The sequence below is a fragment of the Ursus maritimus genome, unplaced genomic scaffold, assembly GCF_017311325.1.
Source record: "Ursus maritimus isolate PB19 unplaced genomic scaffold, ASM1731132v1 scaffold_24, whole genome shotgun sequence".
In the NCBI taxonomy this organism is placed as follows: Eukaryota; Metazoa; Chordata; class Mammalia; order Carnivora; family Ursidae; genus Ursus; species Ursus maritimus.
This window is the reverse complement of record NW_024424897.1, coordinates 32450389-32470571: the sequence shown is the minus strand read 5'-3', so window position 1 is coordinate 32470571 and position 20183 is coordinate 32450389. Positions and strand designations below refer to the sequence as shown.

General features: G+C 36.0%; 1 protein-coding gene across 1 annotated transcript in view; it reads left to right on the top strand.

Moving 5' to 3' along the window:
- Window positions 1-20183, top strand: part of SKA2 (spindle and kinetochore associated complex subunit 2) — a 31330-nt gene that overhangs the window by 8178 nt on the left and 2969 nt on the right. The window contains exons 2-3 of the mRNA XM_040640910.1: window positions 9667-9753; window positions 17586-17762. Coding sequence (XP_040496844.1) covers window positions 9667-9753; window positions 17586-17762 — 264 coding nt within the window. The remainder of the gene's footprint in view (window positions 1-9666; window positions 9754-17585; window positions 17763-20183) is intronic.

Genomic DNA, 20183 nt, shown 5'->3' with positions numbered 1-20183 from the left:
TGGAAATAATCTCAGTTTTTGCTAAAATTTTCATGTAGTGACAGTGATTGTAAAATACATTTAACTCCTTAGAACAATTTATTTTTGTTAGGAAATATGAGAGTTGTATAACTTTTGTAAATGCCGCCTTTCCCCACTCAATCTGCTTAATTGTAAATGACAGTAGTTCATACTTTTTTTAGTAAATGTTACTGGGTGGGCTAGTACTAGAGGAATAAATAAATAGATAAATAAATAAATAAATAAATAAATAAGGAGAGGACAGTATCTGTCTTTTCTGTACCCAGCAATATGCTTAGCATTTGGGTTTCAAAAGCAATCACACTTTTTGAATGATAAAAAAGCAGACCATCTCTTAGTACTTACTGTACTTCCCATTTTTTCCCCTGCTCGATCTAGGAGTACAGATGTTAAGATTATTTGGCAATCTTTGCTACCTTGTCATTGACACTAAGACAGAATCGACATTTCACTTGGCCTAGAGTCAGCTTGGGTTTCCCTTTCCCTCTCCCTCTGCCTCCCCACTCGTGCTCTCTCTTTCTCTCTCTAAAATAAATAAATAAATCTTAAAAAGAAGAAAAGAATATCTACTATTCAGAGGTTGAAAGTAGTTGAAATTGAGTGACCTCACATCATTAATCTTCTATCCTTTTCAGTATATATGTAAGAATTGCTGCCAAACATGTACTTGTTCAAGGTTATACTAAGTTTTTGTTTCAAATATGTCCACTATTTTGTGTTCTGTAATTTGGGAATGAAGATGTTTTATCATATTGATGACATTTTCTAACTTTATAATTTTAAGATGATTTATCAGGAGTATTTTATATACACATACTATACAATATTATAATCTATCACACAATATTTTTCTCTGTATATTAACACAATATAATATTTGAACTGTGCTGTTTGCCAGGTACTATTCGAGATCAGTTTTTTTAAAAAATAGCCTGGCATATTTGGGACAGTGAAATTCAGTGTGGCTTGAGGTGTAAAATGTGAAGCATCTGTGGGGAGCATGTTAATGTCATCTTGTGAAGGATTATACTAAGAGTTGGAATTAATTCTACAGGCATTGGGAAACCCCAATGATCTTTTAAAAAAATTTTTTTAATAAAGATTTTATTTCTAAGTAATCTCTGTACCCCACATGGGGCTTGAACCTACAACCCTGAGTTGAAAAGTCACATGCCCCACTGACTGAGCCAGCCAGGTGCCCCAACCCCAATGATCTTTAAGTGAAGAGTGACTTAGTAACAGAATGCACTTACACTTAAAAAATTTGCTTTAAATAGTTATTATACATGTAATTTAATTAGAAGACAGATGAAAGAAAACCCCTCCAATTCTATAAGTATTATGTCTATGTTGTATAGTTTAGATTTTTTTTTTTTTTTGCAGGTATATCTTTAAGTATTTTTCCTTTTTTTTTTAAGATTTATTTATTTATTTTAGAGAAAGAGGGAGAGTGAGAGAGAGTCTCAAGCAGACTTTGTGCTGTGCGCAGAGCCTGGTATGGGGCTCCATCCCATGGCACCAGGATCATGACCTGAGCCAAAACCAAGAGTGGGATGCTTAACTGACTGGACCACCTAGGCGCATGTATTTTTTCTAAACCAGGTTTGTTCCCAGTATATTATGAAAATCTCTCCCGGTAGTCCATTATGTGTCCATAGCACAATTAACATAAATAACCTAAGATGTGGAAAGCTTTAAAAAAGTTAGACTACATTCAACTGATAAAACCAATCTTTTACAGGCAGGGGCTTGCTTATGTATACTACTCTAATAATTGTTTCATAAAAGCCTGCAGATTAGGAACTGATGAACTTGAAGCTTCTGCTCACTTTCTTCTGCTTTGATGTTGCTATTTGCTGGAAATAACGTGCAACCTGGTGCATGTGCATGTTAGTACTTATCTGTTCCAGACATGCATTGACATGTGTTCTGTCTGGAAGAGACTAGATAATAGTTCTACCCTCCAGTAGAAATACACAAAAAATAATTGTGATTGTGTATACATTTGGGGTGGCCCTCAACTTGTTGGGAACTTTATTGCTTGCTTTTTTTTTTTTTTTTTAATATTTCTTAAAACAGGCTTTAGAGGGTGGTTGGGTTCCCAGATTGTTCTTCAAAGGAATGAATGTTCTTTCATCAGTTCCTTTTTGTCATTGAGCATTAGGCTGTATATTAAAAACGAGGGGATACAAAAAGGAAGACAGGGCTCTTGCCAGCAAAACATTTGAAATCAAGTGGTGACAACTGTCAAGCAGACAAACGATTATAATATAATAAATGAAATGGTAAGCTAGAGCCATGAACAAAATAAAATGAGAGTAGATAAAGGTGTTTCTAAATTTGCATTGGAGAGAAGGGAATGTAAAGAAAGGGGTATGTTCGTTAAGTATTAGTTTCTTTGGTTGATAATATTGCTAACCTAGATCTGAAGTATTAAGATGCCCAGTTCTCCCTTAAAACAGTGTTTCTATGGAAAATGTATTTCTAAGCCTAGCTACTGAGTCTAGAGTGTACTTCTACCAACTTCTCTCATCATAGACAAGACTGCCATATTTCTTCATTTTCTTGTGGTTTGATGCTGTTGAGGCAAACTCGCTTACATAAGGATGTGTTTGCTTTTTTAGAGCACTGGTTCTTTATTATTGTGGCAGTAAGAATCTATAGGTTGTTTAGATTATTGTGGAACATAATTGTGGCAGTAAGAATCTATAGGTTGTTTGTAAAAAGGAAGTATTTTAAAGTTGCTGTGTAGTCTTTTCTCCTTGCTTTCAAATAGTTGAGTGGTATAAAGTGTTAAGCTGATTAAAATAAAAACTAGTATAATGGACACAATATTATATGTTTATGTAATATGTAGCATACTTTAAAACTCAAAATTATTTCCTAAACTATTCCTTTTCCTGTTTATATAGTATCTTCCTTATAGTCCAGTCTGTTTCCAAGGATGACCAATTGGCAGAATGTAATTTGGCTCTTTGGGTGGCTTTAATGTTGATTTCAATGGACTTTCCCAGATAAATTGCATATTTTATTTATCACTTGTAAGATGGGTATAAAAGTTTCCATTTATTCTTATTACTGATTAGAAGAAAACTGGCTTCTGAACTAGGAATGTCTTGGGTTCAAAAAAATTCACTAGTTTTGGGGTGCCTGGGTGGCTCAGTTGGTTAAGTGTCTGACTCTTGATGGCTCAGGTCTTGGCAGGGTCATGAGATCAAGCACCACGTTGGGCTTAGCACTGAGCACGGAACCTGCTTAAGATTCTTTCTCCCTCTGCCCCGCCCCACTCTAAAAAAATTGACTAATTTTATTTTAAATATTCTAATGCTCCTAAAAATAAGATAGGTAGCTAAAGTTGTTAATTAAATAACAACCTCACTGTTAACTAGGCTTTAAGAGGCACATTTAAAACTGAGGAGGGCTGTGAATGAAATTTTTCGGCATCAGTTTGCTCCCTTAATCAGACGCTAATGAATTTGGAGACTATAGGCATTGGTCAGCAAATTTCCCACCATGTGACTAAAAATTTTTCTGTTTTTGACCAGATCCTAGAACCCTATCGATATTGTCTCTGCTGTGTAAATAGCTCTGAGTAGTGCAATATTGCTTATAGGGTTTTGGTGTTTGGGAAGAACAATGGGCAGGTTGCAGAAACTATATAGCTAAAACTGAAGCAACAGTCATCTTTGTTTAGGAAGAAAACAAATAGTACAAGTTAATTCTTAATATAAATATTAAAATCTGAAACTCAAATGTCAAGTTTTAATATCTTAGAAGAAGGAAATTTATCTTTTCTAAATTTTAACATTGTGGTAAATTAAACTTGGGTTTATTTGTAGTATTATTAAGTAATAGAATATTAGTGTTGAAAGGGATCTTAGATTCCCAACTCTCTCATGTAGTAGAAGAGACCCAGCGAGATGGAAGACTTACCTAAGGCCACATAGCTTGTTAGTGATACCAGGGCTAGAACTTCTACCGTGTAGCTCAATCCTTTTACTTTCTTTTTTCTGGATCATACTACCAGTTGTGTTCAGAGGGAATTTTTTAATGGACTAACTAGTGATATTAAGATGTAAAACTTAAAAAAAAACCTTTACATTTAACTTTAGCTAAAGTCTTTTACATTCCCCGCCCCCATCTATGTGACTTTTATTGGTGTTAATGTTCTGTATATTATGTATAGACTTTAATTTAACAGCATAAGAAACATAGTTATGAAAACAGAACTAGAGGCAAATACCTAGACTGTTTCATCATTTATAAAATGAAGGGTTCAAACCAGAAAATCTTGCGTGTTTTTCTATTTTTCAACATTGCATTGGTATCCTTTTATCTTTTTTTGTTCCCTGCTTATTCCCAAGCCCACTAACTTCACTAATAAATACTTTCCCTGTGTATTATCATGAAATGTTCTGTTCAGTTCTTCATGGAGGATTACATTCTACTCTCAAGCTGTTTTTCCTGTCTTTGTTTTTTTTTAAATTTTTAATTGTGATAAAATATATATAACACAATTTACCATTTTAAGTTTACAATTTAGTGGTATTAAGTACATTCACATTCTTGTACAACCACAACCACCACCCATTTCCAGAACTTCTTCATCTTTCCAAACTCAAACTCTGGACCCATTAAATGATAAATCCCCATTCCCTCCTCCCCTTGTTTTCGAAAGTCTGTTTAGAATTCAATTTATCTTCTGAAATATTTTTCAGATATTTATTTTCAGATATTTAAATATTTAAATATTTTCTGATACTTAAATCTGAAATATTTTCAGATATTTAAATATTTAAAAATGTTGGCACATTACTTAAGGGGGATGGGAATTTTAAAAAATCTTTTGAAAGCAGAAGTAAGTATATATATAAATGGAGCTAGGGGGAGGAGGAGGTGCGAAATCCTGAATTTTAGCATTTGCCAATTTCCCTGGTGTAAATATTCCCACCCTGGCCAATTGCAAGCTACCAGCATGATGTCATTGAAAGAGTTGGGAAGACATGCACAGTAGCACATGATACAGTAGTTTCACTATATACATATGATAGATCTCAAGAGTGTATATAATAGTAAAATATAGTAAAATCACTAGGAAGTTATAATTTTTGAGTATATATTTGTTTTTAATAATTTGTTTACTGGTAAATTTATGTAATTTAATTTTTAGTTGTGCCTGTGTTTAACAATTGGTTTAAAACATATTTGAAAATATAGCTGACTCCATCCTATCATTGATTGGAAGCACACTCTTTGGTATCTCATTAAAATATAACTTACTTAAAAGCAGGAACCACTTATTATTGATACTATTTAATGATTTTAATACATTGTGGACCTCCAGGTATTACAGGAAGCCATAGCTAAAACAGCTCTCTTGAAAAGAAGACATTATTAAATGGTCTTTGGGAATATGGGATTCCCAAAGACTTTAAGCAGTTAGACTTTAAGCAGAACTAAAATATCAAGTTAAAAAACACACATAGGGGGTGCCTGGGTGGCACGGTCGGTTGGGTGTCTGCCTTCTGGTCAGGTTCTGGGATTGAGCCAGGTCCCTGTTCCTTGGGGAATCTGCTTCTCCCTCTTTGTCTCCCCCCCCCCCCTCTCTCTCAAATAAATAAATAAATAAATAAAATCTTTAAACATGCACACACACACACAAACACACACACACAGAGGTTTAAGAATTTGTTTCATAAATAAGTTAAGGGCTCCTAGAACAGAGATTCTGTTTGTTTGTTTTTTGAATTCCAGTGTAGTTAACATACAGGTTTGTATTACTTTCAGGTGTAAAATATAGTGATTCATCAGTTCCGTGTTTTACTCAGTGCTCTTCAGGATAAAAGTGTACTCTTAATACCCTTCACCTATTTCACCCATCCCCCTCACTCCCCTCTGGTAACCATCTGTTTGCTCTCTATAATTGAGGATGTTTTTTGGTTTGTCTCTCTCTCTTTTTTCCCTTTGTTCATTTATTTTGTTTCTTAAATTCCACATACAAGTGAAATCATATGGTATTTGTCTTTCTCTCACTGGCTTATTTCACTTAGCATTATACTCTAGCTCTGTCCATGTTGATGGAAGTGGCAAGATTTCATTCTTTTTTATGGCCAAATAATATTCCATTCTTTTATATATAAAAGATTTTATTTATTTATTTGAGAGAGAAAACATAAGCAGGGGGGAGGGGCAGCCGGAGAGGGAGAAGCAGACTCCCTGCTGAGCAGGGAGCCTGATGCGGGGCTTGATCCCAGGACTTTGGGATCATGACCTGAGCCAAAGGCAGACCCTTAACTGACTGAGCCACCCAGATGCCCCTATTCTGCCCGTTAAAAAAAAATTTTTTTTAAAGATTTATTTATTTTAGGGTGGGAGGGAGGGGCAGAGGGAGAAGGAAAGAGAATTCAGCAGACTACCTGCTGAGTGTGGAGCTCAAGGCACGGGGGTGGGGGGTGGAGGAGTGGGGAGGTGGTGGTGGCGGTGGTGGTGTGTGTGTGATCCCATGACCCTGAGATCATGTCGCAATAAAGAGTCAGATGCTCAACTGACTGAGCCTCCCAGGTGCCCTGAACACGCAACTCTTTATCTCACTGTTGAATTTGAGCCCCACATAGGCTGCAGAAATTACTTAAAAATAAAATCTTTTTTTTTTTTTAAAGATTTTATTTATTTATTTATTTGACAGAGAGAGACAGCCAGCGAGAGAGGGAACACAAGCAGGGGAAGTGGGAGAGGAAGAAGCAGGCTCCCAGCAGAGGAGCCTGATGTGGGGCTCGATCCCAGGACTCCAGGATCACGCCCTGAGCCGAAGGCAGACACTTAACGACTGAGCTACCCAGGCGCCCCAAAAATAAAATCTTTTTAAAAACTTATGCTTTAGACTGTTAAATAACGTCTCGAATTATATAAAAAGCTGTGGAATTGCAGTCTTTTTCAATAATTAAACAATTCAAGTCTTGAATGCATAGTCTTTGTTTAATAATTTGATTTGCCCTCTCCCTTGTCCCTTTCCCCATACTCTCCATCCAAATGTTAATATAGGTTTCTATGCCATTTTTATGTAAAGGCAGTGTTAATCCCTGAGCGTATTCCAACATGGGAAATTATGCCAACAGGAATTTTCTTTCTTTTAATTTTTTTACTTAAAATTTTTTTTCTTTTAAGTAGGCTCCATGCCCAATGTGGGGCTTGAACTCAGGACCCTTGAGATCAAGAGTCGCATGCTCCACTGACTGAGCCAGTCCAGTGCCCCAGGAATTTTCTTTATATATGTACACATACATATGTAGTAATTATTTTTTTAATTTTTAATTTTTAAAAAATATTTTATTTATTTATTTGACAGAGAGAGACAGCGAGAGAGAGAACACAAGCAAGGGGATTGTGAGAGGGAGAAGCAGGCTTCCTGTTGAGCAGGGAGCCTGATGCAGGGCTGGATCCCAGAACCCTGGGATCATGACCTGAGCTGAAGGCAGACACTTAATGGCTGAGCCACCCATGCGCCCCTTAATTTTTAATTTTTTAGAGATTTTATTTATTTGAGAGAGAGATCACGAGGAGGGGGGAAGGGTAGAGGCAGAAGCATTCTGAGCAGGGAGTCCAACTTGGGGCTTGATCCCAGGAACCTGGGATCATGACCTGAGTGGAAGTCAGACACTTAACTGACTGAGCCACTCAGGTACCCCCATATGTAGTAATTATTAGTCTGCTTAATGAAGTCTAATTATTGGATAATTTAATCATAGCATCTAATCTAACAATTACATGAGCAAACGAAAAGCCTTCATTTTTGAAAAACATTTTTAAAAGAAGATTTTATTTATTTATTTTATTTTTAGGCGGGGGGTGCAGAGGGAGAGGGAGAGAATCCATGCCGAGTTCAGAGCCCCACTCAGGGCTGGATTCCACAACCCTGAGATCATGACCTGAGCCGAAACCAAGAGTTGAACACTCAACACCAGGTGCCCTTTTCTGAAAAACATTTTATTTTATTTATTTATTTTTTTTTTAAAAAGATTTTATTTATTTATTCGACAGAGATAGAGACAGCCAGTGAGAGAGGGAACACAAGCAGGGGGAGTGGGAGAGGAAGAAGCAGGCTCATAGCAGAGGAGCCCGATGTGGGGCTCGATCCCACAACGTCGGGATCACGCCCTGAGCCGAAGGTAGACGCCCAACCGCTGTGCCACCCAGGCGCCCCTTGAAAAACATTTTAAGTACCATTTTGTTTTGTTTTGTTTTGTTTTTAAGTACTGTTTTTAATTAAGAACTTCTATATTTGTTTTTCTGGTTCACAGCAACTCTCTGCTGTTAGAGATGCAAATCAGATACAGATTCTTAGAAAAAATTAAAAATAAAAACTGACTTTCTCTTTTTCTTCAGTTTCTATTCCAAAAGTATTTCGTTATAAAGATAGAATTTTGGTAATCACAAAGCATTCCGTTCTAATTTAGGCCAGTAATGAGAGAAATTATTGGAGATAGAAGCTTTAGTGTATCTCTAATACTCTGTTCAATTTGACAGCTTCTGACTTCATTTTAACTTCTGAGAGCCATTTTGTTTTACTCTACCCTCCAAAGGAGAACTCTTGGTTTACCTTTTGTATAACGAAAAGTATCTGTATGTCATTTCTCATTAGACCTGGTAACTACTTATAACAGTTTTTGCTGGCTTTTGTTCTTTCCACTAAGGCTTCAAAATTTCAAGAACAAATATTTAGTCCAGAGCCTAAGCCCATGGTAAAGTCTGAACCCTCTCCCCAAAGCAGTCTTCTTGGTTGTCAGCTAGGAATGGGGAGACCATCCCTGAGGAAACCCTGTTTTGCTTTCCATAGTAAACTCAAAGGACCATGGTTGTTTCCCTGATAAATTCAAGGTAACACATGTTTAAGATTATGTAAAAGATGCAGAATTTCCAAAAATTAAGAATACTTTATACCACTTTTAGAGATACACCGCTTTTAACACTTTGATCTATAGCCTTTCCTACTTTTCTGTATGTATGCACACACGTATTTTACAGCCTGTGGCAGTTTTTCCCTTTTTTTCTCCCTTTGGGGTTTACTGCAGATCAAGGTCCCATGCTGGGACCTCAGTACACGGGTAATTTAGACTGCTATTCCTGTAGTGTATGTAGCTTTCCACGTATAATTCACGTCTCTTTAAGTTCTCTAATTTTGGTCTGTGTGGGAAATACTTGTAGTTCTTTGTTTAATGGGGTTGCAGATAATGGTAAAATTGCAGGTATCCCTGAAAACAAATTTGTTCTGTGTTTTAGCTTGAACATTTTCTACCAAAGGTAGAAAAACGCTGCCTCACTGATAAGAGTGTCAAGCCTGGGAATTTTGGAAACCATTGTTAGTTCTTGTTTTAATATGTGACCGTGGTTGCTTGGTGTCTTAATTTTAAGAGATGCAAGAGAAACAACTTTCAAAATATTAACTCGTTTTTAAATTTTTAATAGAGCATGGGTATTACAGATGATGGAGGTTTTATATACTTTTCTATTTCCATATTTCCAAAATTAGTATATTTCACATTATTGAAATACTAAAAAATAAAAGGAAAAAAGAAAGAATAGTTAACAGTATCATGTTTATTAATATGTCTTTTGGTTCACAAAAAAATTATTTGTGCTGATCTTTAGTTCCAGAAAGCTGACTCTGATCTGGATTACATTCAGTACAGGCTGGAATATGAAATCAAGACTAATCATCCTGATACAGAAGGCAAGGTAATCCGCCAAAGAAATCTATTTCTAACAGATTATTTTATTAAAAGATTTTCTGATAGTATTTCTAATAGTAGTATATTATAAGTTAAATTAATAAATACTAAATTTATAGAATCTTAAAATATTTTTGTGTTTGGAAGCTTGGTCACAGCGTAGTAGAGAGATTAAACCCATAGTCAAGGAAATTTGTGGCTACTCTTTAGTTTTTTTAATGCTTAATCAAGAATTATTGAATCCAAGGGTACAAACCACTATGGAAGCCTCTGAAATTCTGAAAGAGAATATAGATATCTGTAGAGGAGTTGTTAAAGAAGAAGGGAGAAACCATGGCAGTCGTGATACTCTGAGGAAGATGATGATATACTATAAATTTGTTATAGGAACTATGATTTTTGCATAAAATTATATGCTTAGTTATTCTAACTTTAGATTGATTAGAAATATTAACTCCATTTATAAAAATTATAACTACATGTACACATGCCCATGGAGATAAAAACAAACAAATTTTTTCAAAAGATTTCTTTATTTGAGAGAGAGCGAGAGAGCTGGGGGAAAGGCAGAGAGAGAGAGAGGGAGAGGAGAGAGATCCTTAAGTAGACTCTCTGCTGAGCATGGAGCCCCATACGGGGCTTGATTCCACAACTCTAAAATCATGACTTGTGTCGAAACCAAGAGTTGGACGTTTGACTGAGCCTCCCAGGCACCCCAACAATTTTTTTTAAAGCAAATAATTGTTAAGCATTGTCTGTTAACATTAATTGACTACTTATGTCATTACTGTTTATCTTTGACAGCAGATAAGAAATATAGTTTTGAGAAACGTTTTATGTACTTAAGAATTATTTTGGATTTGGTAGAAGTACAAATTAAAATAATGTGTTTTTCCCTCCTCATGCCCCTGTAACAACATTGTCTTTTAATTCAAGTATAGTTGATACACAATGTTACATTAGTTTCAGGTGTACAATATAGTGATTGGACAACTCTATACATTACTCTATGCTCACCACAACTGTAGCTACTACCATCTCTCACCATATAACACTATAACAATACCGTAGCAATACAATTGACTGTATTCCCTATGCTGTACATTTCATCCCATGATTTTTTCATTCCATAACTGGAAGCCTATACCATGTACTGCCCTCATCCTTTTTGCTCACCCCCTCATTCCCCTCCCCTGGGCAACTACCAGTTTGTTCTCATTCTGTTTCTGCTTTGTTTGTTCATTTGTTTTGTTTTTTAGATTCTACATATAAGCAAAATCATATGGTATTTATCTTTCTATGTCTGACCTATTTTGTTTGGGCGTAATACCCTCCAGGTCCAGCCCTGTTGTTCCAAATGACAAGCTCTCATTCTTTTCATGGTTGAATAATATTCCATTGTACGTATATACTACATTTCTTTATCCATTCATCTATCGGTGGACACTTAGGTTGCTTCTATATCTTGGCTATTGTAAGTAATGCTATAATAAACATAGGTATGCATACATCTTTTCAAAAAGTGTTTTTGCTTTCTTTTGTGTATGTGTGTGTTTATTTTCTTTGGGTAAATGCCCAGTAGTAGTGGAATTATTGGATCATATGGTATTTCTATTTTCAATTTTTTGAGGAACCTCCATACTGTTTTTGACAGTGGTTGCACCAATTTGCATTTCCACCAGCAGTGCATGAAGGTTCCTTTTTCTCTACTTCCACACCAACACTTGTTATTTCTTGTCTTTTTTTTTTTTTAAGGTTTTATTTATTTATTTGAGAGAGAGTGAGCACAAGTGGGGGTAGGGGCAGAGAGAGAGGGAGAAGCAGACTCTCCTGCTGAACAGGGAACCTGGCCTGAGGCTTGATCTCAGGACTCTGGGATCATGATCTGAGTTGAAGCCAGATGCTTAACTGACTGAGCCACCCAGGTGCCCCTCTTGTCTTTTTGATGCTGGCCAATTTGATAGGTGTAAGGTGTTGTCTTGTTGCAGTTTTGATTTGCATTTCTCTGATAATTAGTGATATTGAGGATTTTTTCATGTGTCTGTTGGCCATTTGTATGTCAGTCTCATGATGCATGAGATCATGACCTGAGCTGAAATCATGAGTTGGATGCTTAACCCACTGAGCCATCCAGGTGCGCCTGGAATTGTTTTCTTTATTTCTCTTTCTGCTGTTTCATTGTAAGTATATAGAAATGCAATAGATTTCTCTCTATTAATTTTGTGTCCTTCAACTTCATTGAATTATTACTTCCAATAGTTTCTTGGTGGAACGTATGTCATTTGCAAATGATATTTTACTTCTTCCAATTTGGATGCCATTTATTTATTTATTTATTTATTTATTTATTTATTGTCTGCTGTGTTTAGGACTTTCAGTACTATGTTGAATAAAAGTGGCAAGTGTGGACATCCTTGTCTTGTTTCTGAGCTTAGAGGAAAAGCTCTCAGTTTTTCACCATTGAGTATGATGTTAGCTGTGGGTTTGTCATATATGCTCTTTATTATGTTGACGTATGTTCCCTCTAAACTCACTTTGTTGAGTTTTTATCATGAATGGATGGTGAATGTTGTAATATACAATATGCTTTTTCTGTAATATTGAGATGATGATATGATTTTTCTCCTTCATTTGGTTAATTTGGTATATCACATTGATTCATTTGCAGATATTGAACCATCCTTGCATCCCTGGAATAAATACTATTTGATTGGTGAATAATCCTTTTAATATACTTTTGAATGTGGTTTTTGATACGTTGTTGAGGATTTTTCCATCTATGTTCTTCAGGGATATTGGCCTGTAGCGTTCATTGTTTTTTGTAGTGTTTTTGTTTGGTTTTGGTATCAAGGTAGATTTTGCCTTGTAGAATGTATTTGGAAGCTTTGCTTCTTCTGTTGTTTGGAATAGTTTGAGGAAAATAGGTATTAACTCTTTAAATGTTTGGTACATTCACCTGTGAATCCATCTGGTCTGGGACTTTGGTGGGAGTTTTTTATTTATTTGTTTTTAAGATTGATTTATTTATTAGAGAGAGAGAATGAGAGCAGAAAGAGAAGGAGAGAGTTTTTTTTTTTTTTAAAGATTTTATGTATTTGAGAGAGAGAGAGTGCCCCCGTGTTGGTTTTTTCTTTTCCCTCATCACTAGCACTATCATTACCCAAGCACATTTTGTATATTCTTATGACCTATCATAAATGATCACCCACTTATAATAAATAAAACCCTAAGGAATTGAAGTGTTACAGGCACAAAATTACATAAAGTGCAGCTGGTTTACAGACACTAACATAATAAAAGAACACAGCGGCTCCTGAGAAGCCAGTCACTCAAACAAAGCAATCTATGTGCACAGTCCTTTTTTCTGTGGTCTGGTGGTTAGTTGTAAAATCTAGTTATCCTGAATTCATCATTGCCATATCAGGTTTATTAGATCCAGTTAATGTCACAACAATATGTTGTATAGTAATTGCCTAATTACCCTATCCTAACTCTTAGCTCTGTGGCTATTTATTCCTTATGCCTTGTTCAACAATTCTTTCTTTTCCTAGATTGGTAGATCATGAAGGATTTGTATACTGGCCACATTTCTTTCCTATGAATTTATTTCTTGTCACATTTTTTTTTTCCTATGAATTTGTATTTGGGGAATTCATCATTCTTCTGATTTATATGTATAGGTCTCTGGGAAGTTCACAACTGAGCTCCATTCTAGATATGTATAAGGTCATTTATATTTGCATAATCTACTATCACCTCACAGTTGATCTTCTCTACCCTCATACCAATTTGCCTCCCAACTTTAAACCTTTATTTTTGTCAAATTAATTTTTGTAAATAGTTTGAAAAGTCACAGAAGTATAAAGCATATAGTTAAAGAGTAACTCCTTGTTTCATACTTTACCACCCCCAATTAGGTCACCACTTTATTTCGGCATCTTCTTGTATTCGCTTCCATATTTCTAAATAGTATGCTTGTGCTGCTATCCTCCCCACCCCCCATCTGAAATTGAATTCCTGGATACTGGGTATTCTAGTTCAAATCCGAGATCTGCATTGTGATTTATGCAAATCAGTTAACCTCTGTCCTTAGTTTCTTTGTCTACAAAATGGGGATATTACTATCTGCTCATAGATATAAAGTAGTAATATATATAATGTATTTAGAACAGTTTGGTCCAGAGTATGCACTATATTTTAGCTGTTGTTATTAAAATAACTTCTTGTTATGGAAGATAAAGATTAAATACTTTACTACCCGTACTTACTGCCATCTTCACAATTTCTTGTTATATCCATATTCAGTCCACCTGGGCTGCTGTAACAAAATACTACAGACTAGGTACCTTATAAACTACAGAAAGTTAATTTCACAGTTCTGGAAGTTGGAAGTCTGTGATCAGGGTGCCAGCATAGATAGGTTAGGGCCCTCTTCTGGGTCACAGACTTTTTGTTGTACGCTCATAGCAGAATGGGATGATCTCTCTGGGGCCTCTTCCATCAGAGTACTTATCTCATTTATGGTGGCTCTGCCCTTATGATGTAATCACCTCCCAAACAACTCATCTCCTAATTATATCACTTTGGAGGTTAGGTTTCAACAAATGGTTTTGACACTGGCTCAGTGAGAAGAGCATATGACTCTTGATCTCAGGATAATGAGTTCAAGCCCCATGTTGGGTGTGGAGATTACTAAAAAAAAGTAAACTTAAAAGAAATAAAAAAAAATGAATTTTGGAGAAATATATTCAGACCATAGCAGTTATTGTGCAAATATTGCTGTGCAATATTGCTTTTATCAGTTTACTATGTTTGCTTTTCCTTTTTTATACAATTTGTTTTTCTGGAGCTAATAATTGTTTTTCTTTTTTTCACTTCAACTTGCTTAGTTTTTCTATGCATGTATCATTATTTCAGTCAGACTTTTTTTTTTTAAGATTGATTTATTTATTCAAGAAGGAGAGTGTGCAAGCCAAGGGAGGGGTAGGAGGAGAGGGGGAGAATCTCAAGCAGACTCCCAGGTGAGCACAGAGCCCAATGTAGGGCTTGATCTCAGGACCCAGATTATTATGACTTGAGCCAAAGTCAAGAGTCGGACGCTCAACTGACTGAGCCACCCAAGGACCCTAACGTCAGACTTTTCTAACAGAACTGTAAAACTCTTGTCAACGTTGTCAGACACATCACATGATCCCTGAGTTTCATTTTCTTTCACATGCCTCCCAGTGCTATGTATCCTGCTCTATAGATCTCCTGTGTGGCTGTGCTTCTGGGATTTCTTTACCATTATTTCAGTAATTCCCTTTGCTTTACTCCTGGTTTGGATCACATGTCTCACTCTTTCTTGGTTCATTTCATTGATCAGGTGAAGCATATCCTGAGGAAGAGTACATAGAAAGCTAACTTTTTGAGATATTGACTGTTTGGAAATGCCTTTATTTAACCTTTATTAATCTTTTAGTTGATGGATGGTTGGTTGAGTATGGATTTTCAGATGAGATTATTTTCTCTTAATTTTAACATCATTGTTTTGTGTTTTTTTTTTTTTTAGCTTCCAGTGTTCCTGTTGAGAAATTGATGCCATTCTAATTGTGTTTCTCTTCTTATTTTACCCTCCCCCCTTCCTGAATCCATCTTTCTTAGAAATTTCAGAATATTTTATCCATGCTATAAAATTTTATGGTCATTTTATGGTTATGGTATAGGTCTTCTCATTCATTTGAAATCTCATAACTTTACTTACGTTTTATATTCATAAGAAAAGAATATTCAGAGGAAAACCTCTTCTGTGTTTTTTCCCATCAGTGAGATATTGAACCTCCTGGATCTATTCTCCATTTTTCTTATCTTTTCTTTCCTCTTTTCATTTTTGTGTTTCCCACCCCCTATCTTTTCGGACTTTTTTGGACTGTATTTTTCAGTTTCTACTGTATTTCGTTCATCCAATACAATGTCTAGCATCTAGAAACATGTTGGGAAATATAGCTCTGAGGGTCAGAGGTCTCAATATCATTGGGGCATACACTGAGTAGATACCCAAGAAGGCATCTGATATACACATTCCTTTATATACCGTGCGATACAATTGGTGTCATCTGTTATTCCTTTGCCCATATCAAATATACAACTAAGATCTTTTAAATGTTTTCATGGGGTCTCTCTTGTGTTCCTTTCCTACTTCTATTGCTCATGCTATACTTCTTGATCACTCCTTGCAGAATTATTTCAACAGTCTTTAAGTTAGATTTTCTCTTCTTTTTCCCTTCATGTGAGAATCATCTTTATTTACTATTTCTATCACCAGAAACTTAAAGAAAAATCACCAAGGAAACAGGGAATAGAGGGCCATAAATTAAGTCTCTGCTACAGCCGTGAGATAGGGCCTCTGGAGATAATCTGAAGAGTAGGAGGCTAACCAAGATAGTATAGTTTTATAGAAATCAAGAGTCCATTTTAAGAAGATAGGAACAAGAAGGAAATAAGAGAGGCGGTCTAAGGAGGGGTATCAAAATTATATGCTATTTGGCAAGCCTACCTTTTGATTGTTTACAATAATTTGGCAAAAGATAGTAGTGTATGGAGTGTTAAATTGGGGAAGTATATTATCATAGGACCTAGAAGGTTGGTGGAGATGGAGTGAGAAGAATGAAACTGGTTTTGAAGTGACAACAGAGTCAAGAGAAGGAGTTAATTTCCCCCCAGCATAGGGAAGATCTATTCATATTTGAAGTCTGTACAAAGGGAGATGTTGTGGGGTGCCTGGCTGGCTCAGTCTGAGGAGGACGTGAGTCTCAGTCTCAGGGTTGTTAGTTCAAGCCCCAGATTGGATGTAGAGATTATTAAAAATAAATAAATAAAAACTTCAAAAGAAAAAAAAAAGCAAAGGGAGATATTGAAAAGGTTATAGAAATAAAGGAAATTGAAGGTTCTGGAGGATTTGGAGATGAAACAACAATAATAGTGGTAGTGCTATGGGCTGAGCAGGGATGAGAATGTCCATAGATGTTTTCCTTTTTGGTTGAAAAGGCAGGAAGATGGAGTTTCTATTAGGTGTTTCTGTTTTCTTGGTATAGTAGTTGATGAGGTCTTGTGTCAAGAAGGAGTGCATGGGAATTGGAGGGGTGGAGAATGTTTGGAATAGTGAGTATTACGGGGTTTGCTAAGGAACCATCTGGGAATGAAAATTACCAAGTGGCAGAAAGGACCCTTTACAAATGTCTTTTATGGAATAGTGATTATTTATATTCTAAAATGAATTTGAAAAACCAATGTAACTTATAATGTTGCTTGAGTTGGCATGAATTTGTATAGTGAGGTCAATTAATTGGTACTTCTGCATACTTTAGCCCTATGACAGTATGTTTAAGAATTTTATGATAAATAGTTTTAAATTATCTTATTCTTTAAGAACAAGTCAAAATAGTTCCTTTAATCACTTTCTGAATAGTATTTAGAATTGTATTGTTAAAATACCATGTAATTATTGTGAAATATTTATCAAATGTTATGTATCTTATGTTATTTTTTTTTCTAATGTGACCTTATTTGCTTATTTAAATATTGCTGTTTTGTGTGCATGTGTGGGTTATTTCTGTAACTAAGCTTAAATTTCCTTGAGAATAGGATCTAGTTTTATACTTCTTTTTTCCCCTCCTCCCATCCTCTGTTACAGAGTTGCATAATTAAATATTATGTTCAGTTAAATGGATGGTAGAATTAACTGGATGGTGTTGTATATATTTTAATTCTTTTTTTTGTATATATTTTAATTCTTAAAAGAAGCTTAATTTTTCCTTTTCACGATTTAATATACATATATATATTTTTTTCCTGATATAGAAAAATCCAGTTACACTCTTAAAGGAATTGTCAGCAATAAAGTCTCGATATCAAACTTTGCATGCACGCTTTAAACCAATTGCTGCAGAGCAGAAAGAGACTAAGAACCGCATTTGTGCTACTGTCAATAAGACTATGACCGTGATACAAGAACTACAAAAACAAACAGACCTGGAGGTAATGGTTTCAATTGACAAGTTGGATTTATAGAGTTTTGTTTTTTTTTTTTGTTTTTTTAAAGATTTTATTTATTTGTCAGAGAGAGCACACAAGCAGGGGGAGCAACAGAAGGAGAGGGAGAAACAGACTCCCCACTGAGCAGGGAGCCTGATGCAGGGCTCATCCCAGTACCCTGGGATGATGACCCGAGCAGAAAGCAGACACCCAACCGACTGAGCCACTCAGGCACCCCAATTCAGAGTGTCTTTTTGAAAGATAAATCCCCATTAACTTTTGAGATTCAGCAGTCAGTTTGAACTGTTGCTAGAAATAAGATTTTCTTGATTCCTGAAGTATAACAGCTCTTTTGTTTTAAGATAAGCATGTGGGGGCACCTGGGTGGCTCAGTTGGTTAAGCATCTGACCTTTGTTCAGGTCATAATCTCAGGATCCTGGAATTGAGCCCTGTATCGAGCCCCACATTACATGGGGTCTGCTTGTCTCTCTGCCCCTCCCCCTGCACTTGTGTTCTCTCTCTCCCTTTCTCTCAAATAAATTAATAAAATCCTTTTTAAAAAATTAAAAAAAATAAGCATGTGGACTTGACATGGTTAATAAAGAGGTGTGCTATCTTGGATTATATAGTCATGTTAGAAGAGAAAACTTGCTAATGGTTATTAAATCTACCAGTTTTGTAGTTCCTGTAAGAACTAGTGAACTGAGAAATGTGGAAAGCATCTCTATCAGTGTTTTAGTTTTCTTTTATTAAATTGGGCTGGTGAGCTTGGGTAAGCCTGACTTTCATTCTCTCCCTCCATTCCCCATCCCCTTCTGATTTCATGTGAAAATCCTTGTAATTGTGAGCCTCTATCATTGATTGTGTAAAACTCTTCAGATATGATGGAGTTAAAAAAAACCAATGTGACCTACTGACCTAGGCAGTGTGATCTTAAATAGCCTAGTGAAGGATTTGGTAAAATTTTCATTTACTATTAAGGCAAAGTTGAGGGCTTTCAAAAGAAAAGATAGCGTGTATGTAGCTGGAATCAGAGTAGGGCTTAATCATATGAACGAAAGATGGCCAATAGGTTATTTCTGGTGTCAGCTCTAATCAATTAACTGGTAATAGCTTCTTAGAGTGCTGTATTGAGGAACTGTATCTGGGCATTCCACAAAAGCTATCTGCTATGGGCATGCATACATGATATTTAGATATATATATTTAGAGAGAGAGAGAGCACAAGAAGCGGGAGCGGCAGGCAGAGGGAGAAGCAGACTCCCCGCTGAGCAGGGAGCCTGAAGCAGTGAAGCAGCGTTTGATCCCAGGACCCTAGGATCATGACCTGAGTCAAATGCAGACACTTAACTGACTGAGCCGCCTAAGCACCCGAGCTCAGAGTTTAAAGGACATGTAAGGTAGACCTCATAACGGAAGTATAAAATGAGGTGTATCAGTCATAGGGACAGAACTGTGAGAATACTTAAGAAAGCCAAAGGCTAGATTTAAGTCCAGGCTTCTGAAATTTTCTAAAATAACCAAAAGGGCCTTTAAAATTATTTTGGGAACATGAAGAACAAGAATTGGATAAGCCTATTTAGGGCAAATGGTGCTTTGTTTATGTATAGATGACAGAAAGCAAATAGAAAGTAAAGCTGCTCAGGTATTATCTTGCTATGATCTTTATCAAGGTGCATGGTTTTTCACTTGCAATGATAGAAAATATATTTGAATTGATAATATTCAAAAATAGCACGTGGATTGATAATACTAAAAAATAGGGAGATGAGAACAGAAAAGGAGGTGAAATGAAGGGAATACATATTAATTTCCTTATCTTTTTTAGTTAATATGAAGACATTAAGGTATATTTATTTTTATTTTAGAGAGTGAGAGAGTGTGTGAGCAGGGAAAGGGGCAGAGGGAATGCTGGGCTCCATCCTCCCTCCTCCTGGAAATCATGACCTGAGCCAAAATTGAGTCGGATGCTGAACTGACTAAGCCATCCAGGCACCCTAAGATGTTAAGGTTTGAATATACTTAATTATAAAGCTGACCACCAAAAGACAAAAAAAAAAAAAAGACCAGGTTTGTTCCAAAATAAAAATTAGCAAAACAAACCCCTAAAACAAAATTCAAAAGGCATTAAAAAAAGAATGGGGTGCCTGGGTGGCACATTCAGTTAAGCATCCAACTCTTGGCTTTGGTTGAGTTTGTGATCCCAGGGTCATGAGACTGAGCTCCCCACCTTGGGCTCTTATTGGTATGTCCCCTCTTAAGATTCTCTACCCCCCCTTGTGCACACACTCTCTCTCTCTCAAAAACAAAAAACAAAGAATGTGTGATATTTCTCTGATGCTCTGAAACATTTTTATTAAGGAAGAAAATTTTCTACAAGCTTTGGATTGGCTAATTCCTGGAAAAATTCTTTGAAAGTTTAT